At 40.2% G+C, this 27617-nt stretch overlaps 1 protein-coding gene across 4 annotated transcripts in view; it reads right to left on the minus strand.

The window, feature by feature from the left end:
• The window catches only part of SCUBE2 (signal peptide, CUB domain and EGF like domain containing 2), an 84859-nt gene extending 66335 nt beyond the window's left edge, over positions 1-18524 (minus strand). The window contains exons 1-5 of one of the 4 annotated variants that reach the window (XM_043973229.1): positions 18497-18524; positions 14906-15028; positions 10403-10528; positions 6767-6901; positions 990-1115 (exon numbers count right to left, since the gene is read on the minus strand). In XM_043973229.1, coding sequence (XP_043829164.1) covers positions 990-1115; positions 6767-6901; positions 10403-10528; positions 14906-15028; positions 18497-18524 — 538 coding nt within the window. Of the gene's footprint in view, positions 1-989; positions 1116-6766; positions 6902-10402; positions 10529-14905; positions 15029-16303; positions 16515-17857; positions 17956-18496 lie in introns of those variants that run through there. The other 3 variants (XM_043973230.1, XM_043973228.1, XM_043973231.1) reach the window with 3 other exon arrangements.
• Positions 18525-27617: the final 9093 nt, after the last annotated feature.

The following is a 27617-nucleotide window of genomic DNA, read 5'->3' on the forward strand; positions in this document are numbered from 1 at the left end:
CCAGGGCTCACAACCCTGCCTTCTCACACTGTGTCCAGTGACAAGACTGTAAGCTCCCTATGTAATAAGCATCAGGATCCCCCAGCTGCAGCATCTAGCCCAGCACTCCTGATTTGCTCAGCAGGCCTTTAGTCAATATGGAGCATTGACAACAATTATTAGGAAAAGTCTCATCATCTCTCAGATGAGAAATAAATCTGCCTTCTGCCTCTGTCTCCAAGTGTAGTCTATTCACCCAAAACTGTCTCCACAAATCTGTACATGGTTTACAGTCATCTATTCTTGTTGAAGCTCCTATTAGAGAGATTGTAGAACCCTGTCTAAAAAAAAGTTGAATAATATAAATGAGTTTTTCTAAATCGATTAGAGTTTTACTACCATAATTATTTTCAAACACCTAAGTAATGAATAAATCTGTATTTCCATTCATTTAGAGCATCCGGCTTCTCAAAAGCTATGGCAAAAGAGCATTTCAAACTCTGTTGGGTCTTACCAAGCCTGAAAGGCTCAGCAATGGTCAAGAGGAGCAAGCCTGGTTAGATTCTGACAGATTTATCAGTGCAAGGCTGGCCATGAAGACATTGTTTCCTGTCTGAGGAACTCATGAAATCATCTACTAAGGCAAAATTACAAATCTTTTGAATGATGAAGTATTTATTACCTGGAAACAAATCCTGATTGATGTTTCTTCTCTAAATTTCTTTTCCATTTACTTCCCTTGTTCTAAATCTTAATTCTCTAATATTTACAACTCCCAAGCATCATTTTACTTCCCACTGTTACAGATAACTTTTCTATGGTAGTTAAACAACAGGTTGAGACCTTTGTCTTATGGGCTAACCTCCAAACTCCTGATTTTTTTCTGTTGTCCTTAATGTTCATGACACCCACACCATAAAGTGGCTAACTGAGCAAGTGATTGGTGAAGGCACATGAGTGTTGCTTGTTAGGCTTCCAGAAGACATGAGTGGGCCAAGCTCCATACTTACGGATGCAATCCTTTTGGTTTTTGGCCAGTTCAAAACCAGGCCTGCATTTACATGTTATTCCTCCCTCCGGGGTCTCCTTGCAGAGGTGGCCACAGCCGTGATCCTTATTCATGCAGCTTAAGCCCTCTGCAAAACAGTGTTGACACATTGGCACAGTGATCTTTGGTCAGGCTGCCCAGAGACACAGTTTGACCCTGAGATACCCACCCCCGACAAACATGTATTAAATGCCCGTGATACCTCAGGAAATGTGCGAGGTTCAGAGGAGACAGAGAGAGTGACCCAGAATGCCTGTCATCATGGACCTGAGGTCAGTAAGGGAGGATACGAGACACACACACACACACACACACACACACACACACACACACACACACACACACACGAGAGTCACAAGGAAGAATGCAGGAAGGGCAAAGGAGAGATTTAGACAAGATACTCCAAGAAAATGCACAGCAGAAGCAGTCACTTCAAGCTGTGTGGTTTTGGGAGGAGGGATACATAGCACTTGGACTGGGCTCTGAAGAAGAGATTTTCAACAGGGGAGAATGTGAAAGGGAAGATATTCCAGTGACTGGAATGGTTTGCATGTAAGTATGAAAGTGGGAGATGGGAGGACAGGGAAGTGATAAAGAAGGTCAAGTTGTGTGAACTGCTAGACTGAAGAGTGTACAAGGTAGAGCAGCGTGAGGAGGGGCAGCTAGGTGGCACAGTGGATAGAGCACCAGCCCTGGATTCAGGAGGACCTGAGTTCAAATCCAGCCTCAGACACTTAACACTTACTAGCTGTGTGGCCCTGAGCAAGTCACTTAACCCCAATTGCCTCACTAAAAAAACAAAACAAAACAAAAATAGGCAGGAAAGAGATGGGGAGGATCTTAAGTACCAGCCTGAAGAGGTTTGTGCTGAAAGTGATAAGGAAGTGAATCTGATACTAGTGAAGGTTTTTGAGGAGGGGGTCACTATACTCAGACTTGGCTATGAAGAAAATTATTTTGGCAGCTGTGTGAAGAATATATTGGAGACTGGAAATAGGATGAATGATTTGAAGGCCAATAATCCAGGCCAGGGATGATGAAGTCCAGAACTAGGGGCATAGAAGAGTAAGTGAAGAGGAGAAAAATTATGTGGGAAACATTATGGAAATTCAATCAGTAAAATTTGGCAGATGATGATGTAGGTGGTAAAGGAGACAGAAAAATAATAAAAAAATATGAGCCTGGATGACTGGGAAAATAGTTGTGACATCGACAGAAAACAAAATATTCAAATTAGTCTATCATACTCCAGTCAAGCATCAAGGACATTTCTAAAGCTACACTTAATACCTCTTCTGCCACCCAATTAAACTACAAATCAACCCACTTAAAATGCCAGGAGGAATCCTATGAAGTGATTGCACAAGGACAAAATGTGATCCATTAATCTAGTTATGCCACATACACTGTAAAACTTGGCATTAGAATCCCACTCCTCTTTTTGCCTCCCAGTCTCTGGTGATTTTCCCTACCAACATCCAAATTAACAAATATTGATTAAAAATCTATCCATGTTAGGCTCTGCGCCAGTCTCTGGAACTATAAAGATAAAAAAGTAACAGTGCCTGCCTGCCTTTCAGCTTTACCATTGTACATGTCAATGACCATGAACTAATGAGAGGCTCCTGATATTACAAGTTTCCTGGTTTTATACATGATTATAAAAGGTACTCACTATTGTGGGGATCAAAAATCTTCACTACAAAAAGACTCAGAACTATTATGTTCTGTTTCCCTTTCCCATCACTTAATATACCATAATGAAATATAGGCTTCTGCTACCCTAATCTCATAAACCACCTCTCCATGTAACAGGATGACAGAAGTTTAGTATAAATAAAACGTGCAGTGTAAAGGTAATACTTCCCATAGCCTTTTATGCCTCTCCTAAAACCATCTTGCTTGTATTTGCCAGCTATAAACCAACATTACACCCTTGCCTTCCCTCAATCTGCTGGGTGCTGGTCTTAATTCAGCTCACCTCTGCCAACATCTGCTGCCAATTAAGAAAGAAGGAAACTTGCCCGGGATTAGTGGAAAGCTCTCTTATTGCTCTGGCTAATGTAGTTTCTTTGAGTGGCATTTTCAGCCACTTGGCAAACCCTTTTGATTGCTTGCCCGAACAAAAATGGTCAATCCAAGTGATTGGTGACTACTGCTTCAGCGACTCGTTCCTTTTGATCCCCATGCTTATAAAATAAGCTAAGCAACACTATGTATTTGTATTTACAGAAACAAAGAACACAAATGGGTAAACTGAACATGGCAGCAACAGTATTTGGTGGTGGTGGAAATGGTTAAAAATGATTGTTGAACTGAATAATAACGATTCTCATTAACATAGGAAAAGTATCATTAACTTGCCTGTCACTTGAAATTAATTTGCGCATGATACTGAGATCATCAATCAACAATGGAAATGGGGGCAGGGGTAGGGGGGTAGTTTTAGAACATCCCTGAAGCTTTGGCATTATGTCACTAGTAAAAGTAAATTCCTTCTTATTTACAGAAATCCCAGCATGGAATTTACACATCCTGGGAAATGGGCAAGTGTAAGCACATAAAGTGAAGGAAGAGATTGTATAGAGGAGGACCCTAGGCAGGAAGGATATTAGAACTCACAGACCCAGACTCACCCCCACCTGAAAGTCTTCTTTCTTCATCTCTAAAGATGGCAGTCCTAGGAAAACCAAAGAGGCCACACCCCAGTAGCGCTGGAGTGCTGGACTTTGGAGAGAAAGTAAAAAAAAAAAAAAGGCCTCAAATAATAATGAGTCTGGGGTTCAGTTTGAAAATTGGCCTCCTTCCTGCTTTAGATTATTCTCTATAGAGATTCAGGAGCATCAGCGAACTCTCTTTACTCCACAAAAGGCAGTCCAGCCACTAAGAAGAGATGTCCACAACATATTAAGGGGTGGCAGCTCAGTATAGGAGAAAAGGGAGCTGGACTCAGGAGTCAAGGGAGACCTGGGTTTGAATCCTAACTCTGATGCTTCCAGGTGTGTGACAATGGACAAGTCAATGGACTTCTAGGGGCTTCTGTTTTCCTCATGTGCAAAACAGTGAGTGTAGTCTCTGATGCTCTTTTTAATTCTGGGTAAGAGGATATATGCATAGCACTTTGCCAACCTTAAAATGCTTTGTGTTGCTTACTATGATGACAGGAAATATTCTCAGGGTGACCAAAACAATTGGATGCAGTGGCTTGCAACCTAGAATCATGGTCAGACTCTTAGAACTGAAAGAAATCTTATAGAATATTTAGTCCAACACTCATTTTACATAGAAGAAAACCAATGACCATAAAAATCTCTCTCTGAGCCTCAGTTTCCTGACTTGTAAAATATAGAGAATAATGTCTTTAGGAGCTATCTCATAGGGTTATTATAAGGCTCACATAAAATAATGTAAAGAGATTTAAAAGCCTTAAAGTGTTATATGAATGCCATCTATTATTGTTACTATAATAGAGCTGAGCCCACAACACAGCTCTTCTGACTCCTAGACCAGTACTCTATCCATTATACTATATCTCAACTTGGGAGATTATGTTTATTTTGACAGCCAAAGCACCCATGAATAGGGATGAAGACAGGGTACTGGTTATATATCCTTTTCAGATGTAATCTCTAGAGCCTCTCCATCACGTAAAAATAGGGGGACAATTTTCCAGGACACTGACATTTCTAAGAGTCAATCGCCTGAAACCTTCCTAAGCAAGTAAATGGTGCCTCCAAACTGAGGAATATTAAATAAAAGTCAAACTCTGTGTCCAAAATGGAATCATTATGTTTGACAATTACTTTTTATAATAGATTTCAAATAACATATTTTTAAATTAATTAAAAGAAACTAAGTGTTGTTTTCTTTTATCTATTGTTTTAACTGTCAGTTATGGATTTTAGAACTTAAATATCAATTTTAAGAGTTTAACAAACCAATTTTTAAAAACTTCCCCCTCAAGCTGGCATTTTTTTACCTATTGTTCTATTTAAGAATTTAAAAACAAAATGTGGAAGGAGTTCTTAGTTACAAGCCACTATAATTTGTTGACTTATGTTGATATGACTTTGCCAAGCAATCAGCTTGAAAAGCAATAGCAAATCACAATGAGAGTTTCCAGGCTACAACTCAAAATTCTTGAATTTATATTGCAATCTCAGGGAAAAGAAACTTCATTTTAAATGTGCCTCAGAGGATTCAAGGATGTCTGGATCATATAATTTTTGGAAACTTGGAGAAGAGATTCACATTCACTTTCCCTGTTGTTTTGAGGAGGCTGTGGCTGTGGTCAGTTTTCACTGGCCATTTCGGTTTGGGGATAAGGGAGTGTTACCAATTTGAAAGTCTTCAGTCACTTTATTTGAAGTGATGGTTGAAATCAGTTTATCTAAAATGGCTGAATGGAAAATATATAGCTACCTATGGGTGAAATTACACTGGGATGCCAGGTGCTTGGTTGGGAATAATTAATCAATGACTTTCCATGTTACAGCCTAGATATCCATGTGTCAGACTACAGTATTCTTCTTCCTTCTGGTAAGAGAGTGTTAAACAACAAAAGAATGGATGCTCTGCTTCTCAGATTATTCTGCTCTACTGGTTTCTTGATTCCTTTCCCACAGTGAGAACTCTACATAAGTCTCATGAGACAAAGATGCCCCAAATCCTATGGAACATACAAAAGAGTCCAAAGGACCCAACTTGAAAGCCAACATCTCCTATTCCGCTGTCAATCAAGAACCAGTGCATCACACAAACTCAAAAATTGCCCTGATTAGCTGCAGTTTTGTGACTTCTCCTGTATTAAACATAGCAGTATGATTTAGCCTCTAAGAGTAGTTACAAAGCATGAAAATGAACTGCCTGATTTCTACCCAAGCATTTTCTCTGTGTGTGTTCAGCTATTTCAGAAGAAACTCTTCAAACAGGTACTTTAGTAGTGCATACATTCTGAATGCACCACTCTGTACATGTGAAATACTCATACCTTTAGTAGACAGTTAAAAGTGTGTGTTCCAAGGAGAAAATCAACTAGTTAATGGAGGGAAAAAAACAGTGCTATTCATTGGAAATTAATAGGTAGCACATGTTCAAAGGGTGTTAACAATATCTAATATATAAGACAATGATATTTTGTAATCTTCATTAAAAATAAACAAGTAACAGCCGATTATAGTTATGCAGTGCTTTATATTTACAAAACACTTTACATGTCTTCTTAATTTAATAATGATGAAACAAGTGGAGAAAACAACCTTCATGATGTAACCCTTGGATGAATAAAAATTCTCCCTTTGTACTAGTACTTTGAAGCATGCCTGTGTTTTTTGGTGAAGCCCTGCCTTGAAGCAGAAGAGTAGCCTGATCCTGATTCATTCACTGGTGGCCACATTTGAAAGATTTAGTGTTTCAGGCATGACATTACAACTAATGAATCTCATAATATTAGAATTTACAATTTTTGAAAACTGTAATCACAGAACAGGCTGGCCTCCTCATTTACACAGGAGGACCTGAAGGCTCAGGAGCCAGGTGACAAAGCCAGGAGGAATCACTGGCATTTCTGCAGCACTTCCCAGCTTACAAGATCAAAGAGGAGAAATGGCCCAGTGACCTTGTCTCTTACTCTTTTTATCTGGTAGGTTTCCTGTTGTCCGCATAGTAGGGACCTAATAAATACTTGTTGACTGATTGTGACAAGGCCCCGGTAACACATAAGAAAAGTTCCTTCTGTACCTTCTGCACGGTGAATACACGTATGCTGGTTGTCACTCAAGAAAAAACCCCCCTTACACTGGCACTCGTAGCTCCCCATGGTGTTGGAACACATGTGTTGGCAGCCGCCGTTGTTGAACAAACATTCATCCACATCTGAAAGAGAAAGGACTCGGTTTATACCAGCTTTGTCTCGCCATCTCCCCAGAAATCTCTGGCCCAGCCCAGACAGGTTAGGGATAACTACAAACCACAAAGGATTAAACTGCTGCCCTGGGTCTCATTACAGGAACTACATTAATCCACTATACAATCCTGTATTAAGATCTCAAGCCAACACAGATACACCAGAAATTATCTTGACATTAAAAAACAATCCATTGCAACCCAGAGACAACTAATATGTCTATGTGCTGTTGAAGCAAGCATGAGACAACTAATGTGTAATGGCCAAAGGCAGGTCCGGAGAGTTACAAACTTTTCAGGAGATAGGATGAAAACAGAGAATGATGATTCAAATGCATTTACCTTTTTCCAGTCTTTTTTGTTTGTTTGTTTGTTTTGCTATCACTAGCCTCTCTGGGCATATCTATATCAAGAAAATTCACATTTGAATATCTGTTATCTAGGATTCAAACTTGAAACCATATACTCATCTGTTCTCCTCCACCACTAGGCAGATACTGGACTAAACAGATGGGACTTGTGCCATACCCTAAAGGCTAAGAAACCTGGCCAGCTTGAAACCAAAAGACTGAAACAAATTCCAGGGGAAGAGCCTTCCTTAGAACACACCTTGCCTTGGTATTCCAATCTGTAAACCTAGAATTAGTGAGGATTCTTTTTATTCTAAGTTCAAAATATCTGATTACTTCAGTTAACTCATCCATAAAATGAAGGGGAGTTGAATCATAATTGAAAAATAATTTCTGTTTCTTTCTAGCTCTAATCTATGATCCTAAGAAAAACACATAGTCCTTTCCCTCAAATAGCTTCTAGTCTAATAAGGGAGATGAGACAAGTGTACACATTACTGTAATGTAGAAGTGGAGTCACAAAAGAAATACAAAGTGCTTTGAGAGTTCAGAGGAGGGAGATATTGCATGAGTGAGTATATGTGTGCAGGTGTGTGCGTTGGGGGGCAACAGGGAAAACTGAGCAAGGGGGAAAGGTGACATCTGACTAGGATAGAAAAGGATTTCTACAGACAAATGTAGAGGAACAGGACATTCCAGGGAGGGACTGCTGGGAGCAAGGACATGGAGATATATTGAGGGCAAGGAAGGTATGTTAGTTTAGCTGCTTTGTAGAATACATAAAGGAAAGTACAAGGCTACAGAGCATGGAAGACCTCCAGTCCACAAGCTGTAAAGATCTCCACATCGAAAACTTTCAGGGGACAGACATGATCACAGCTGTGCTTTAGAAAAATCATTCCCGAAACAGAGAGTAAGGGTGGAAGATAAGCAGGACTGAAGGCAAGGGAGGCCAGCTGAAAGAACCTGCAGTAATTTAGATGAGAGGTAATAAGAGCCTATGTTAATGTAGTGAAGAGAGGAGTAAAAATGAGGGAAAAGATAGAAGACATTGAAGAGGCCAGATTTTTAAAAAACTGTCATTTATTTGGACATAGCAAGAAAAGTAGAGGGAAGAATCAATGACAATGACATGCTGCCATTAGTAACAAAGAAGTCAAGAGGGAGAATAGATTTGTGGGGAAAATGATGAGTTTGTTTGGGATATGTTGAGTTTAAGGTGCCAGTGGGACATTAAGGTTGAAAATAGTTAGCAGAATTGGAAATGTAGGATTGAAGCTTGGGTGGAAATCAATATTTGGGATTATCAACCTTTAGGGTTCTAACTCCTCTCTTATAATTTAGGCCACCTCTGACCACTCAAGTTATCAGGTGCCTATTATATGCAAAGTACATAGTCTGTCATTTTTGTAAAGGATATTTGGTCTACTGGGAAAAAAATATAAATCTCCGTTGCTGTTGAATCAGATAGGAACAAAGTATTCTTCTTGAAAATAAAAAGAACTAGTATAAATTTAATTGGGAAATTAATTCAGGCCCATGTAAGATTTCAGTTACCCAGATTTTAAATATATGTGCAGGCCACAAAATTTATTTTTGTCCTTGGGTTTTCTTTCCTCATCAAATTCATAAGTGTGTGTGTAATTCCTTAGCTTGGCATCAGTAGTCCTGAAGTGTACCATTCTACCTGGACCACAGACCTAGAAGAACTAGCCAGGAATCTCTCTCCTGACCTGGACTAAGAAGTGTGACAGAGGCAGCATGATGTATGTGTTAAGGGAGTAAAACCTGGTTGCAAGTCTCAGCTCTACTGTCTACTGGCTGTGTAACTACTGGTAAATCAATTTATTTCTCTCAATTTTCCTATGTGTAATAGGGATAATAATATTTGCCCTGCCTATCTACTTCAGAGAGCTATTTTAATGAAAGTGCTTATTAGGACTATAAGAATTACAGAGAGTTGTGTTATAATAAAGGCCAAATGAAGGAGCTGGGGACAAAGCTGCCGAATGAAGACCTGTATTTCACTCCCCTGTTCAGTCACATATCTCAACACAATTTAGCAGCAAAAACAATTTCTCCCAATATCTCTAGACAGTGAGATAGTTCCCATTCTGTTTACTGGAAAACAAACATAGAGCATCCTAATAGTTTGTCCATGATTCTGTAATAAAACTGGAACTAAAGAGTTCCCCGAGCTCATGTGCCTGGGATTGGTGGTTTCTTACCCTCTCACAGATTCTACAACGAAAAGCACATAAATATCATGATCAATAGCATGATGATAAATAACATGATCAATGTTAGAAATTAGAGGTCTGTGTTACAGGGCCTCCTCCTGGCATTCATCTGCACATCAAGCATAGTACTTTGTCTACCAATGGAATTTGGTTGGCAAGACCACAGAGAGCTGCCAATGCATTGCTGCAGGACAGAGAAGGGCAAAGTCAGCAACTGCCTGACATGAAGTCTTTCTGAAACATCTGCATGATTCCATTTCCAGCCAAACATCTTGTTTTCAATAGTTCTGGAGAAATCTTATCTCAAGAAACCAATCCATAAGCAACATCCTCCACTATCCTCAGCTCTGTAGAGTTAAAACTCTAGCAGATGCTTGTTTTTTGTATCCTTGAGGAAAAAGAATGGAAGTTTTCTGTCTCTCACAAGAAAAATAAAACCTACCTAGCTGAAACACAAGGATATACTTTGATTCTTCAGAAGAAGAGGTTTACCTGATTCTAGAGGTTTGAGAGAGTCCCAGAATGTAATTAACTGGGCATAAGCGATGATATTTCTAGTGTAATACTCAGATCTAACCATGACTCTTGTAAGAGAGCAAAAACTAATGTTTGATCTTAGACTAATACTGGTATACCATAAGATCAACCCATAATAATGACAATATTATCTCATAAGCTTGTTGGAAAGAACAATATTATAAATTATTAAAAATTATTAAAAACCAAGATTTCCCCATTTGGACAAAAAAACAAAGGACTCTGATTTTTGAAGATGTTCTGCCTTTATGACTATTGTTTAAACCCAACCAAAGCACTAGGCTGGGGTAAAGGACTGGGCTAAGGAAATTAAAGCTTGAATTGTTTTGTACTATACTACTTACCAAGACAATTATGACCATCGTGAGCCAACATGAATCCATCATAACAAGTGCAGCGATAATTGCCTGGAATGTTGAAACACTCATGCACACAGCCGCCGTTGAATTCGTTATCACATTCATCAATGTCTGAGGAATAAAGAAAAGTCTATAAGATTAACATTATATCTTTGATAGACAGGTTATTATAAAAAACTGAATATAATAAGCATTCTCCAGAATCATCTTACAAATTGACTATCCCCATATTTCATTTGTTGAACTTTTCTATAAAGTAACTAGATCAACAGAGCTTTCTGTCCTACTTTTAAAGTTTTACTCATGCCTTGTGCTTTTATAGTACAGATATTTCCAGAAATATCTCTGTCCCTACCACTTCCACCCCCAACTACACACACAATAGCCTTCACAAAACCATTGACAGTGCTTGGATGTGACAATATATAAAACATTCTATTCCATTAGACCCTCACTGCTCCAAGAACAGGAGGGGGTGGGTTTCTTATTCCATCTCTAGGGCCACGATCAATCATTACATAGTGTTCAGCTTCATTTTATTTTATTTTCATTTATATTATTGTAGTCATTGTTTATATTGTTTTTCTGGTTTGGCTTATTTCACTCTGTCAATTCATATAAGATTTTTCATCTTTCCTTGAATTTATCTTCATCATTTCTTACAGTCCAATAATATTTCATTATATTCCTATACTGTGATTTATTCAACCATCCCACAGGCAATGGGCACTCACTATGTTATCACATGAAGTTAACACTTAAAGCTAATGTTTCAACTGAAACAAACCACATTGTGTAATGAATCTTTTTTATAATAAACATTTTTATTTATAGTTTTGAGTTCCAAATTTTATCCTTCCTTCCTTCCCTCCCCTCTCCCCTCCCTTGAGGCAGCAAGAAATCAGATATCGGTTATACATGTGCAATTATGTAAAACATTACCATATTAGTTATTTTGTAAAAGAAAACTTGAATAAAAGAAAAAATGAAAGAAAGTGAAAAATAGTATGCTTCAGTCTGTGTTCAATCAATATTAGTTCTTTCTTTGGAGATGGATAGTATGTTTCATCATTAGTCCTTTGAGATTGTCTTGTATCATTGTATTGCTGAGGATAGTTAAGTCATTCACAGTTCTTCATCGAACAATATTATTGTCTCTGTGCACAATGTTCTTCTGGTTCTACTCATTTCACTATACATCAGTTCATACAAGTCTTTCCAGGCCTTTCTGAAATACTGATGATTGCTGACTCACCAAGGTGATGGTTGCTGAAGGTTGGGAAGACTTTGGAAATTTCTTAAAATAAGATAATAATGAAGTTTACTTCATCAGTTGACTCTCCCTTTCATGAAAGATTGCTCTTTAGCCTGTGATGCTGCTTGATAGCATTTTACCTACAGTAAAACTTCTTTCAAAATTGGAGTCAATCCTTACATGAACTGATGAAAAGTGAAGTAAGCAGAACCAGGAGAATATTGTACACAGTAATAGCAACATGGTATGTTGATCAGTTGTGAATGAATTAGCTCTTCTCAGCAATACAATGATCCAAGACAAATCCAAGAACTCAAATATGACTTTTATTTGCACTGGAAAACCAAAAAATTCATGTAACTCACTTTATTGCAATATTTGCATTATTGCAGTGGTCTGGAACCAAACTCTCAATATCTCTGCAGTATGCCTGTATACCAAATCTACTGTGTTTGTAGCTCCTTTCCTGTTCTGATAGTGACTAAAAGGTTATAAGAAACACCATTGAAAGGCAGAAATATTAAGAATAGAAAGGTTAAAGTTTCTCTAGTTCATAACTTTCCTTCAGTCAGAACTTGTTTGTTTTTTATCTTTTAGGTGGTGAAAAATCTTATGCCATACAAGAACAAAGTTAGATAAGATCAATCACAAAAGGCCTCCTGGGAGAGATGTTTTGACTCAGGTTTTGAAGAAGGAGAGGGGCTTAACAAAAAAGAAAAGAGAAGGTATACCATACATGCTGAACTGACTTAAAAACAAGAAGGCAAAACCGCAAATTGTGTATAGAGGATGACATAAGAAATAGCTTTGTGCAAAGGAAGGACTCATGTCATGACACTGGTGATATGGTCAGAGTGGGCCAGAGAAAAGGAACAGGTGAGTAATGGAGGACCCAGGATGCTGAATTTGTTATAAAATGAAATAGGTTGCCGCTGGCTCTTGATAGGGCAGGGACAAGTATGGAATGATGCCTCCTGATAATTTACTGTTGAATGCTGAACTGCATTAAACATTTAGGAAGAGGGTACTAAAATGAAGACACACTCCTGACAAAATCAGTTTACAATCTAAAATAGACATGTCAACATGAATACCTAGAACCAGTGGAAAGAGAAGAGGTTGTATCACCAAGACAAATAATATATGATGGTTAACGATTTACCCTTTTGCTACTATAGAGATGTCATCTCTGTAACTCACTTATGATTAAGTATGAGGTTCATGTTTTTCTCTGCTCCCATCACATAAAGGCAGGTCATGTCAACAATGCAAAAATCATCTGAATATTTTAGCAACAAGTCAGGTACCATGGTATCTACACTTAGCATCTGGACATTTCATTTTAATGAGTTATTTAATTGTTTTCTTATAAAAGACCACGATTCTAAAAGATAATAATCAAATTCAGAAAGATCCAGATCCTTTGGCTACAGTCCATCAAATTCAAATCTTATAACCTCTGCCTGTCTATACAAGTGAAAAAAAAGTATATCTTTATAAGACTCAATCTATTTGAGGGGCAGCTAGGTGGCGCAGTGGATAGAGCACCGGCCCTGGAGTCAGGAGTACCTGAGTTCAAATCCAGCCTCAGACACTTAACACTTACCAGCTGTGTGACCCTGGGCAAGTCACTTAACCCCAACTGCCTCACTAAAAAAATAAAAAATAAATTAAAAGACTCAATCTATTTGAGAAATAGAAGAGATAAGCCACTTGGACAAATTCTGATATAAATGTTTCTCTTCCACTTTTAAGCAGACTCATCATTAGTGACACAAAACATAGTGGACTTCCATATATACAGGCCTACCTGTGAGTCAAAAAAAAAAAAAAAAGAAGGAAGTATATATGAAATATAAGCTGTCAGGAAAGATTCTTACAAACTATGCTCATTATATTATTAATAAATTTATCAAATGTTTGCTTGTATAATTCTAGGGAAGAATTTTAAGATAAAAAAATCAGATTTTTAAAAAAGTATTTTTGGAGGGGCAGCTAGGTGGCGCAGTGGATAAAGCACCAGCCCTAGATTCAGGAGGACCTGAGTTCAAATCCAGTCTCAGACACTTGACACTTACTAGCTGTGTGACCCTGGGCAAATCACTTAACCCTCATTGCCCTGCCCCCCCCCAAAAAAAAGCAAAACCAAAAAAGGGATAAAGGAGATCACTAAAAGTAAAATAAATAATTTTGACTACATAGTTTTTTAAAGTTTTTTAATGAATTAGACAAAATTAGAATAGCAATAGTAGAGCAAAAAAAATATTAATGTCAAATATTACCAATCAAATCTGATACCTAAAATATACGGGAACTATATAACATCATAAGTCATTCCCCAAAAGAGAAGCAGTTTAAAAAAAAAAAGGCATGAACAATTCTTTTAAAGAACTGTAAACCATAAAGAAAAGATAGTAAGAAAAAAAATGAAAACAATTCTGAGGTTACCTCAAACTGAGACAAAAGATGGAAATAGGCAATATCAGAGGAGTTCTGGAAAGACAGACTCATTGATATACTGCTGGTGGAGTATCGAAGTGGTCCAACTGTTCTGGATTTCACTTTGAAATTATGTAAGAAGAATTACTAACTTGACAATACCCTCTGACTCAGCAATCCTACAACTGTACCAAGAATATATCCCAAGGAAGTCAATGACAAAAACAAAGGCATAATATATACTCTTTTTGGTGGCAAAGAACATGAGGTAAAGTGGGTACTGATTGATGATGGTCCCAGAGAACAATTTGTGAAAAATCTTTCTTCCTTCTTGTGGAAAGGTGAGGGCTGCTAGGATCAGATGTGCTTTTAAAAAGAAAAGTGGGGGCGGCTAGGTGGTGCAGTGGATAGAGCACAGGCCCTGGATTTAGGAGTTCCTGAGTTCAAATTCGGCCTCAGACACTTGACACTTACTAGCTGTGTGACCCTGGGCAAGTCACTTAACCCCCATTGCCCCGCAAAATAAAAAAAGAAAAAGAAAAAAAAAAGAAAAGTGAACAAGGGGGCTGGGGTGCAATAGAAAGAGTACAGGATTTAGAGTTGAGACATGGGTTCTGATTCTACCTCTGCTACTTATGTGCAATGTCATCTTGGAAAAAATAAGTCTCTAGTCCTCAATCTCCTTCCTAGCAGGAAGAAGAAGTTGGGCTTAATCTGTATGACTGTTCCTATCTCTAGGATAGGCTGATGAATTGTGAGGATGGAGGACCCTCAGAGTAGCTTTTCCCATTTACCTTCACAGCGCTTGCCCTCCCCTTGGTAGCCAGGCTTGCAGGAGCACTTATAGGCCTTGGGTGTGTTCTGACAGAGGGCATCTTCATGGCAGTCATCAATTCCTCTGGCACACTCATCCACATCTGCAAAAAAGAGAAATTCACCAGTAGCTCAGCAGTTTCCTTAAGTGAGGTGTGCTGCCATCTTCTTTCAGCAGAAGGTGACCAGACCAGTTAACCTCTTCTCTTCTAACCAAATGTCCAACCAATCTGTCGATGCCTACTTTACCAAATACAAAAGCGGTGTAGGCCTTCTTGAACTAAAAGGCATTATTCTTGAAAAGGGTGCTATATATTTATCAAACTCGAAAATTTATGTGCGATTTTAGACATCAGTAACTTAACTTTAAAATACAATGAAATATCCATTTCTGAGATGTTGGGGGTGTCTGGCACCCCCTTACATGTGGGTATGATTGGTAGATATATTTGGTGGAAGTTACCTTTCTTGATTAATTTTTTTAAATCAAGTTTGGGAAATAATTCAAACTGAGTTAGCTGAGCCCCTCAAAAGCACTTTAACTCCAGCTGCTAAAAACTCAAGCTTCTTCTTTAAAAAGGTCACTTGAGGGCATTCCCCGCTCCCCAGGCAGCTGGTCCCGCAGCAAGTTAAGAGCGCTACTGAACCCCACAGCAGCCACAGAAGAAAAGAGGGAAGGAGGTGGGCGGACGAGCCCAGCCCCAGGGAGGCACGGAGGGGTCTGTGCAAAGGGGCTCTGGGTCTAGAATGTAGAGAAGGGGAAGAGAAGAGGGAGAAGACAGGGAAAGGGGGGGGAAGGGGAGAGGGAAAGAGGAGGAAAGAGAGAAAAGAAGGGAGAAGGGAGGGAGGGAAAGGAGGAGAGAGATGGGAGAGGAGAGAGGGGTTAAGGGGGAAGAAAGGGGGAAATAGAGGTGAAGGGGAAGAGAGAAGGGTTAAGGGGGGAGAAGAGAGGGAGAAGAAAACGGTGTTAAGGGGGGAGAGAAGGGAGAGGAGAGAGGGAGGAGAAAGGGGAAGAGAGAAGGGTGTAGGGGGGAATAGCAAGGAGGGGAGAGCGGTGAAGAAGAGAAGGGGGAAGGGGGGAAGAAAAAGGGAGAACGGGGAGGAAGAGAGGAGCAAAGGGGGAGGAGAAGGTGCTGAAGGAGGAGAAAAGGAGTGAAGGGAGAGGAGAGAGAAGGGGAGAGGGAGGAAGAGAGGGAGACTGGAGGGGTGAGGGGGGGAAGGAGGCGAGGCAGGCAAGCAGAGGAGAGAGTCGGCCGGCCGGCGGCCGGAGCTGTCAGCAACCCCGCGGCGCACGCCCCCCGCCCCGGGCCCCGAGACCCCCGTGCCCCGCTGGGCTCTGCCTCGCGTCCCGCCCCGCTCCCTCGCCTCCTGACGCTCACCCTCGGGCGGCGGCAGGGACAGCGACAGCCCCGAGACCAGGAGCAGGGGCAGCAGCGGGAGCAGCAAGAGCAGCTGCGGCGCCCCGGCCGCCCCGTAGCAGCCGCGGTCCCGGCCCCCCATCGCGGAGATGGAGGCGGCCGGAGCAGCGCGAGCGCAGGAGTCCCGGGAGTGCGGCCGCCGCCGCCACCGGAGGGGGCGCGAGTGCGCGTGAGGGAGGGCGCCCTGCCCGACTCGCGCCCGGCCGCCCGCCGTGCGTCTGACACTCTGACAGCCGCGGCTCGCGCCCGCCAGCCCCGGGCTGCCCCGCCCCCGGGTCCGGCCTCGTTTTCACCCGGGGCCCGGGCGGCCCCGCCCCCTGGCCGCCAAGCTCCCAGCCGGGCCAAGGGGGCGGGGCCTCCTGATAGTCCCTCTCCCCGCCCCGCTGCGGCCCGACTCCGACCTACACACCTGGCGGGCTACCGGGCCGCAGCCTAGCTAACAGCGGGCACGTGGCTGGGGCGCCTCGATTTACCTCGGGCAGTTGTCCTGGGGGAGCGACTCGTCCCATAAAAAAGGGGTCGTCCTGCCACTAGAAGCCCCTTCTCATACCCAAAGACCTTGTTCCCTCCTTAGCAAATTCAAGGCAACAAGCATTCATTAAAGCGACTAATGTGTGCAGGGCACTGCCGCAGCCAAGGTCACTAGGAGCACAGCTCTAGAGGAGATTCGTTTTACAGGTGAGGAAACTGAGGCTCAGAGAGGTAGGATTTGAACCCAGGTCCTCTGACTCCAAATCCAGCGTTCTTTTCCTCTGCCGCACGCCCGGGCTTCCTTCCTTTCCTCCCAACCCCGCAAACTCCTGCACCACTGCATACCTAGCTCATTAACACTGCTGGCTCCATCACTAACTGCAGTCCACTCAACCATAGTGCCTTCACTGGCCGGGGGACGGGGGATGGGTTGGCTGGCCGGCCTAGCGTAAAGTAGCTTTTAAGGAATCTAGAAATCTCAAGCAATGGGAGGGACCCTAAAAACCACCTCTTCTTTGCCCATCTATTGTGCCTGAACACACGCACGCACTCACGCTCGCGCATACACACATTTTTATGTAGATAAAACCGGGTTAAAATAATCACGAAACAGCCTCCAAGAAGAAATATCAGAAAAGGGCAAACTGCAGCAAACGATGAGTATAAAAGGGAGAAGACGCAATGCTGACTTTAGTCCCCAACCATTGCTCCGTTGATAGCACTGATGATGTAGGTTGAGTTTCTGAATATGAGACAGGCTTTTTTTTAGGTTCATCTGAGGAGCATTTCCTTGACTCTGTGCCCATCAGGATCTCTTGAGGGGCAGAGTCCCACAAGGTCTATAAGGGACGAGGTGAAAGCCTCCCAAAAGGCTTCAACTCTGGGCCCCAGGATATTCCAAGACGGTGTACCCAAACACAAAACCGTGAACAGCAGATCCTATGTCATCTAAACATCCGGACACAGATAGCATTACAACAAACTGCAAGTCACAAATAGAGCTACGTAGGTACACAGATTCCCACCCTACCGCCTCCATCTTACACAGGGCTTTCCTCTTCATATTTCTTCCTCCTTCACCCACACTCTAAATAATTTGAGGAGGTTGGTTTGTCCTGTATGCGTACTGCGGCACATTTCTACTTGAGCCAAAAAAAAAAAAAAGTCTCTTTTAAAAGGAGGGGGAGGCGGGGCGGGGTGATGTCTTTTTGACCTTTTCAGCCCCAGCGAAGGCAGGCAGGTTGCATCCCTTTCTCCCTGTCTGTTTCTGTCTCTCCCTCTTCCCTCCCTCCCCCTTTTGCTTTGTTCTGAGAGAAACACTGGCTATTTCTAGTTGTAAGGATGGTTTATACACATTTGTAAATCTTCACTTAGTGAAACTTTCCCTGTCTTTGTCTTTGTGTTCTTAATGGTAGCCATAAATTACTGCCTTCTTTTCTCACTGGTCCATCAGGCTTCATTGCTTTTGAAATGATCAAAGTTTTTTTGTTTTTTCTTTTAAAATCCAACTAGAAACCACCTATTGTGTGGAGCAGACCTTTTTAACTCCAGTCAAAGCATATAAATACATAAAGCTGCCCATTAAACTCTTAAGGCAGACTTCTTCCTCTCCCTTTCACTAGGTAAAGAAAACTTAAAAAAATACTGCTCTTTCCATCGCTTACCCCCAAGTTTGAATTTTACCAAGAAGGTGAGTGAATAATAACTTCATTCTTCTCTCGCGTCTTTCCGCCTCTGCAGGATTTCATTGTCGAGGATTACTTCTGCCTTCCACCCTACAGCAAATCACAGAATATGCTCTCAGAAAGACTGCAGAGTCCAAATCCTTTTACGGATTTTCATTTGGTCAGCCTGCAGCCTTTTAAATGTAGATCACAGATCACGTATGGCAAAGAACATTAGAGCTAACAGGAACGTTAGAAGATCGTTTTATCAATTTCATTTCAGGAAACAAGCCCAGAGGAGGAAAATAATTTGCCCAAAGTCGCAGGAGTTAGTGGCATAGTCAGATCTGGAATGGAGGCTCTAATTCTATTGTTCATTCCATGACATCAGGCTGCCAATACCTTTATGCAGACAGCTGGGCACATGTCATTATCCTCATTTTCCAGGAAATTGAGATAAATTAAGTGAACGCCTGTGGTTGCACTGGCAAGTATATGTCAGAGTTACAACTTGAACTCCCCCCCATTTAATTGTTTATATGTTTAGTAAATTTGGCAGCTTGTGCCTAGTTGAGGACAAGGAGAAGCAGAGAAAAAAGTAAATGATTGCTGAGGAAAGAAGAGGGACTTTTTGTGTGAAAAATGATTAGGTGGCCTCCTTGTGTCCATTCTGACCATTGAGCTAATTTAGATGACAGCAGCTGAATTGCCTGGAGGAAAAAACTGGCCTCACACCAGAGACTCCAAGTCCAGTGTTCTTTCCACTGATTTTGTTTTCAGTTAATGCATTTTTAACAGTAAAGTACAATGTCTGTTTCTTATAGGAGTATTAGAATCTTTGCCATCTGATTATGGGGAATTATCCAAATGTCCTACTTGGCTTGCCAAAGGCCCATTTTAAGGCCGTACAAGGCTCATTGGTGTCGCCAAGCAAAAATCTCTCTCCATTCTTCTAGACCAGTATTTCCCAGATTAATTTGACTACAAAAGACTTAAGGTCTTAAAATGGTTTTTTCCTATAATTTTTTTTGTTTTATTGGTCTGTTATTTTTGCATCATGTTTATTTCCAAATATACTCCTCCCTCCTTCCCTACTCAGCAAATCATCTCTTGTAACAAAGATGAAAAGAAAAGCGTTCAGCAAAACGAGGACCATGTCTGACAGTTCATGAAACATTCTACATTTCTAGTCCTCCACTTACACAATGACAGCAAGGAGATGGGATTTCTCAACTCTTCTCTGGGACAAACCTTCATTGTTTTAATTACATGGCAGTTTCATTTTTTTGTTATCTACATTTACGTGGCTGTGATTGTTGTGTATACTGTTTTCCTGATTGGCCCTGCTTACTTCACTCTTCATCAGTTCAGATAAGTCTACCCATGATTGTCTGGAATTATTCAGATTTATCATTTATTACAGTACGATAACATTCTATTACATCAATGTATCATAGTTTGTTGATTCCCTAATCAGTGAGCATTTAGTTTATTCACAGTTATTTGATACCACAGAATGGATGTATGAATCTTTTGGTATTGTATCACCAATGTTTAGCATGGTGGCTGGAACATAGTAGGTGCTTTAAAATGTCTGTCAAATAAAGGACACAACTGAAATGACTGAATAACAATTTCATAGTTAAAGTTCCAGGAAGAATTATTACTGATCGTCAAAACTTTCTTTTGGACCACCTATTCATGTTGTTGAGGATACTAGGGTTGTGTGGAAGAATTTAGGAAATATTGCCTTAGATCAGGGGTTCTTATTCTTTTATTGTATTATGGAGCCCTTCTTAGAATTTTTAAATGCATAAAATAAAATGCACAGGGTTCCAAAGGAAATGAAGGTTAATGATAATAAAGATGCAACTTTTTCCCATCTAAGAACTCCTAAAATCTATCTAATTTATCTAATTTTATATAAAAATGTTATGGGAACATTAGGTTGTCTAAAAATCGACTATTCCCTTTTGGTCAGTCATTAAAATCATTATGTTAGATTGCTGAAATGAGAGATGTAAAAGTCCAATTAAAATACCTGGTTTATTCCTGTCTAAGATAGGATCTGTGGCTCTCTACAATGTTTCACTGATCTGTTTTGGCAATTTTACCACGGACAACTCATTGACACTTTGCCATTTTTTATTGATTAATTATGAACAGGGCAGAATTGCTGTGATTTCTCTGACATGCCATATATATTAGTTTTCTAAGCTTCCACCCCCCCCCAAAAAAAAACCCAACAACTAAGGGAAAAGTAGTTTACAAATCCCATGGGGGCATACACTGCCGATGTAAAGGAAAGACTAAAAGTAACATGGCATGCATGACTGTAACTATATTTTTCATCCTCCCCTGGGTAGTTATGCAGGAGGTGTGGCACAGTGCCTCTAGGCATGAGTAGTTCTGGATCGTTCAAGGAGTTTGCCAAACAGAATAAGTACTTGCCCTTGCTCGTCATGAAAATACATTCATTAATCCATCTCCATAATGTGATCACTTAGGTTATCTGGGATTTGTGGAGATATGTTCTATCCAGATTCCAAGAAGGTATTTCAATAGTTAATGTTATTGAAAAGTTGTTTCATAGTCCTAGGATAATCAGAGCAAGGTAGGAATATTTTAGGAAAGTTCTAAGAATCTTTACTATTAATGAGATCAACATATGGCTACATGGGTTTGTGTTGCTTTAACTTCTGAAAAGATTAGATGCATTTTAGGAGAAAGGAAATTGCTCAGCAATAACTAGCTTTGGTGTGAATTCAAATATTTTGAGAGAGATCCCAAACACAGTAAACTTAGGAACATCATATGCCAAAGTCTGAAAGGAAGACAGAACCACTGAAGCTTGACCCTACCCCCAAAGGGGAAAACTACAAGATTCAATGTCAAAGCATTTCCAAGGCTGGTCATCATTTATGGGCACTAAACAGAGCCAGCAAACTACATTTGGTTCAGACTGGTCTCTGGAGCCTTGTATGACTCTACTACTTGGCTTGAATACAAAGAATGAGTGGGAAAGTCAGAGCCTAGGCTATAATGATATTTTTGCTTATTAATAATAAGAAACCCTTAGTGGGCACTAAAAATATATTGGGTGAAGCAGGATTGCATTACATCCTCTGTATTGTAGGTTTACAATTTAAATAGAGAAAAAGAAAATGATGCAGAATAGTATAAAAGGGAAGGAGAGAGACTGAGGCAGAAACAGAGACAAAGAAATAGAGAATAGACAGAGAGGCTTTCCCATCGTTGTCTTTTTTTTTATAACTTTTATTTTATTTCCGGTTAACAAGCATTTATTATCTCGTCCTCCAACCTCCTTACCCCCATTTAAAAGAAAAAAGAAAAATCAAACCTATGGACCAAATAGTCAAGCAAAAGAAATACCTGTGTGTTCCATGTCGGAAAATGTACATTTCATTTTTTGTCTCAAGTTCATGACTTCTGTTAGGAAATGAGTAATATGCTTCATTTTCATTATTCTAAAATAGTTATTGTCTTGATTAGGATTTTTAAGTCTTTCAGAGTTATTTGTCCTCACAATGATTTTGTTAGTATTTTTTTATTTTTAGTGAGGCAATTGGGGTTAAGTGACTTGCCCAGGGTCACACAGCTAGTAAGTGTTAATGTGTGAGGTCGGATTTGAACTCAGGTACTCCTGACTCCAGGGCCAGTGCTCTATCCACTGCACCACCTAGCTGCCCCATGTTGTTAGTATTTAAATTGTTCACTGGGCTCAGCTTACTAATTTTGCATGAATTCATACAAATCTTCCCAGGTTCCTCTAAAACTATCCCCTTCATAATTTCTTAGAGCCCAATAGTATTCTATTACAATTACATACCATATTTTATTCAGCCATTTCTCAATTGATGGGTTCCCCTCTAATTTACAGTTCTTTGCCATCACAAAAATATTTGTGGACATTTGGGTCCTTTTCATCTTTCTCTGGTCTCTTCAAAGTCTAGTAGTGGTATTACTGGGTCAAAGGATATATATATACACGTATTTGTATATGTGTATATATATAATTTAGTAATATTTGGGGCATAGTTCCAAACTGCTTTCTAAAATGGCTGAACCATTTTATAGATCCATCAACAGTTCATTAGTGTACTTATTTTCCTGAAGCCTTTTTTAATATTTGTTATTTTCCTTTTTGTCAAATTTTCCCATTTGATGGGTATGAGGTTTCAAAAGTCTTGGAGTTGCTTTAATTGTCATTTCTCTAATCATTCACTATTTGGAGTTTTTTTTTTACATGTGTCTATTGACAGCTTAGATTTCTTCTTTTGAGAACTACACATTCATATCTTTTGACCATTTGCCAGATGGAGAATGGCTCTTATTCTTATAAATTTGAATAAGTTTCTTATATATCTTGGAAATGAGACCATGATCAGAGAAACTTGCTGCAAAGATCCCCTTCCTCCCCTTCTTATTGATACCCCTTCTAATTTTAGCTACATTGATTTGGTTTCTGCAAAAACTTTTTAATGCTATGTGGTCAAAATTGTCCTTTTTTATCTTTTATGATGTTTTTCATCCCTTGTTTGGCCATGAACTCTTCTCCTATTCATAGGTCTCAAAAATACTTTCTCCTTTTCTCTTCTAGCTAAAATTTATATAAGAATTATGTATATTGTGATATTTAAAATCTAAATTGTGGTCGCCTTAAATTAGAAGCTTTAGTCCTTGGGCATTAAACATTTATTAAAGCATACAGATATTCCCATGGAGTTCAGAAAGTTAAGAAAAGGCCTATCTCCAATAGAGTTCCAGCCTGGTTGGGTTCTTCCTCAAGTCCTCCTCCATGAGCCTGCTTTAATCAGGAACTCTTTAGTAAACTGATTGTGGAAGCTTTTTATAGGTCTGGAACAGAGGCGGTCCTTACACACTGCTTCAAGCTGATTGGTTGGCATCCTCCAAATCCATTAAGGGCTTACCAGGTGTGATTACAATCTAGTTAACTTTGAAGTAGGCTAATCAGCAGTCAATCACTCTCACTTGATTCAATCAGTTTAGATTAATCTCCAGGTGGGTGTCTTTGAGTATCTGCTACATCCCATTATTTCATCACAATATATAATATATTTATATATAATTCCTATATACATTTATATATTATATTATATATAAAGTATATATAATATAATTTATATTCTTATACATTTGAATCCGTTTATGATGTGACCTTTTATATCTAAGCCATGTATCCAATCGATATTTATCTTAATGTATGGTATAAGAGGTGGGTTTAAATCTAATTTCTGCCAGACCACTTTCCTGTTTCCCCAATAATTATTGTTGAATAGGGAGTCCTTACCCTATTTGCTACAGTCGTTAGGCTTACTGAGTCCTTGGCTATTAGACCCATTTGCTCCTCTGTGTTGTATAACTAATGTGTTACAGCTGAAATCCATATTCCTCTCCTTAAAATTCGTATAGTTCTTGTCAGTTTTATTCTCTTTCCTCTATCACACTTTATCTTTCATCATCTTATTCCTCCATTAGAGTATAGTCTCCTTGAAGGCAGGGACCATGGCATTTTTAAATTTTTCTATCCCTAGTGCCTGTCCCAATGGCATACACATAAGAGGCAGTCAATAAAGGTTTGTTGAATTGAATCATACTAAACAAGGAAAGATTGTCACTAGAAATTGAATAGACTAAGAAAGGGACACTTGGGAGAAAACTGAGAAAAAAGTTTCAGAAGTTAAAAGTATAACTTCAAACAGTACATGTATGTATATACATTATATGCATGTGCATTTGTGTATGAATGTACATTTATGTTATATACAAGTAAAAACAATGATCGATTCCACCAAACCTAATTCAAAGAAACAACAATTAAGAGTATTGTGGAAATGGGGTCCTTTTGGTTTCACTAGTATAATGGATTGCCATCATCATCAATCAATCATCATCCATTAACCCTCCTCTTCCTCATCAATCAATCAATCCTCCTCATTATCAATCTATCCTCACCTTCATCATTCAATCCTTATAATTATCAATCAGACCTCATTATCAATCCAGGTTTCCCTAGTATAATGTAAGAGGGTATCAAGAAGGGGCAGCTAGGTGGCGCAGTGGATAGAGCACTGGCCCTGGATTCAGGAGGACCTGAGTTCAAATCCAGCCTCAGAAACTTGACACTTACTAGCTGTGTGCCCCTGGGCAAGTCACTTAACCCCAATTGCCTCACCAAAAAAAAAAAAAAAAAAGAAGAAGGTATCAAGACCCTGAAATACTACATAACATATCTTACGTATAGACAGACTGACTATAAAGGAAGTTATTTGGCAATGATCTGAAACATCCAGCATCAAGGAGCCCCTATCAGGGAAAGACACAATTATTCTGATAGGCTAGTGGGAAGAGAGCAGTTGGCCATCACACGAAGCAACCAGAGGAACACACAACCTTTCAAGAGTATCTGATAATATCATTAGAGACTCTTGGGCAGCACTCCATTTAATTCCATTTAATAAGCAATTATTAAGTGCCAACTATGTACTAATTCCTGGGGGAAATCTAAGTGAAAGCAAAACTCTTCTCTCAAGGAGTTTAGATTCTACTTGTGGGGTGAAGATATATTCTATACACAGGTAAATGTAAATATATATATATTAATGCAAGGTAAATAAATTCAAGATGGAAAAAACCACTAACAACTGGACAGAGGAGAATCATGAAAATTTATATAGGAGAAGGCACCTGTGCTGTGCTTTGAAGGAAGTGGGAGATTCTCAAAGGTAAAGGTGGAAAGGGAGTACATTCTAGGCATGAAATACCACTTATACAAAGGCACAGAAGGGATGTTCAGAGAACAACCAGCTGGTCAGTTTGATTGGAAAGGAAAGGAAAATAAACATTTTCATTTCATCTAAAGTGTGTGTGTGGGGGGGTGCAGCTAGGTGGTGCAGTGGATAAAGCACTGGCCTTGGATTCAGGAGGAACTGAGTTCAAATCCTGCCTCAGACACTTGACACTTACTAGCTGTGTGAACCTGGGCAAGTGACTTAACCCTGTTGCTCCACCCCACCCCACAAAAGCGTGAGGGAGTAGAGCTAGGTGACACAGTGGATAGAGTGTCAGGCCTGGAGTCAGGAAGACTCATCTTCCTGAGTTCAAATCTGGCCCCAGACTAGCTGTGTGACCCTGGACAAGTCACTTTACCCTTTTTGACTCAGTTTTCTCATCTGTAAAATGAGCTGGAGAAGGAAACAGCAAACCACTCCAGTTTCTTTTCCAAGAAAACCCCAAACGGGATCCTGAAGAGTCAGACACAACTGAAAACAACTGAATAACAAAAGTGTCAGGACTAATATTTGCCAGACTTTCCCTGACGTTTTTTAAACCCTACCTATAATGAGGAGGGCCAGATCCGGGCTCCTCCCCCTTCCCTAATCCATAGAGATTCACTTTCCCTAAAAAGAGACAAAGCCTTCCCCTCGCACCTTTATTGGCCCGTGCTGCTTCCCACAGTTTCTTTCCCCTGCCAAGGATCAGGGCAAATTTTACTTCCTCCAAAAAGTTTTCCCTGTATATTCCAGTCCGTAGTGGCGTCTCCCACCACTTAATATGCTTAGAGCCAAGAGACCTCATTTGGCACTTAATCACATACTGCCTTTTACAAACAGTGTCCTTTTATGCATATTTCTTGTCTTTGGCTTTATAGATGCGAATCCACTTAATGGTTGAATCATAGGAAAATATATGCTACTAACTATAGGACTGAAAATGGTTCTCTGGCATTGCAGACACAAGACGTGATCTAGCTTGTTTTCTTTGAGAACAAATGGCCCAGTAAGGACCAACCCAACAATACCACCTCATCAGAATATATCCTCTTCCCTAGGTTCTGTTCTGCAGAGCATGAAGAAAAAGCACCTTGAACCACTACAGATATTTCTACACAAGGCACAAGGAACTTACTTCTGGGCTGCTGAAATTACTTGGCTGTCCCCACTGGGACCAAAGGGAGTTGAGTGATCTAGTGACATTCTAATGTAAGGGAAAGAATTCTGAACCAGAAATCAGGAGACCCAGGTGTCCAGTCCAGGCTTCACCAATAGGCTAGCTGCTTGACTTTGGGCAAATCACTTTCCCTTTCCACTTCTGGATTTCCTCATCTGTAGAATCATGATAACACCAACCTACCCATTTCACAGACTTGTGGGAAGGATCAAAACAAATGCAAACATGGTTTGAAGGTTTGTAATATCCTGTGGAGACTTTTGAGGGGTAATGAGGGTTAAGTGACTTGCCCAGAGTCACACAGCTAGTAAGTGTCAAGTGTCTGAGGTCGGATTTGAACTCAGGTCCTCCTGAATCCATGGCCAGTGCTTTACCCATTGCACCACCTAGCTGCCCCCCCAACCCCCGTGGAGACTTTTTGCCCCTTTTGTTTTTAATGTGCTGAAATCATGGCATAGTGGATAGGTCGACCTTGGTATCAGGAAAAACCCCGATTCTGAGTCCTGCCAATTACCCCTCCTGGATCTATGACCCTGGGCAAGTTACTTAATGTCTCTCTGCCTTAGGCAAATCTCCAAAACTCAAGGTTGCAAAGGAGTTACAGATTTGTATTGGTAGAGCAATCTTGGGTTGGGACCAAAACAAGTGACACACTCCATCACCAGGAAACAGTGATGATGAGACATATCTTACACACCCTATCAAAAACAATGGATGCATCTGTCAGGGCCCCGGGCCACTCTCTAGTTCAGTGAATTTGCAGAACAGGTGGGGATCTGCATGAGTTGCCTATACCAATAAAATCACAGGTTCAGATAAAAAAACCCAACAAACCCAAACCTCAAAACCCAATTGTGGGAATAGAATATATAAAAAGGGGATTAGGGAATTTACTGAGCAATCACTGAGGCATGACCATATAGTGCTGAGGCAAATTTTGTGTAGCTTATGAAAACTAGTCTCTTTACTTTATGGGCACCATGAACTAGGGGCTCAGCAAGAGATGCCTAAGAAATAGGAAGCGTGATTCTCAATTTCAAAAAGCTGGGGGTGGTGTATTTTAGATGGGGATCCAGCAGGCAGCTTATTGGGCTTGTCTATCTTTTGTATCTTTCCCTTTCCCCCTCACCAAATAAAATCTTTCCTCA

The sequence above is a fragment of the Dromiciops gliroides genome, chromosome 6 (assembly GCF_019393635.1).
Source record: "Dromiciops gliroides isolate mDroGli1 chromosome 6, mDroGli1.pri, whole genome shotgun sequence".
Taxonomy (NCBI): Eukaryota; Metazoa; Chordata; class Mammalia; order Microbiotheria; family Microbiotheriidae; genus Dromiciops; species Dromiciops gliroides.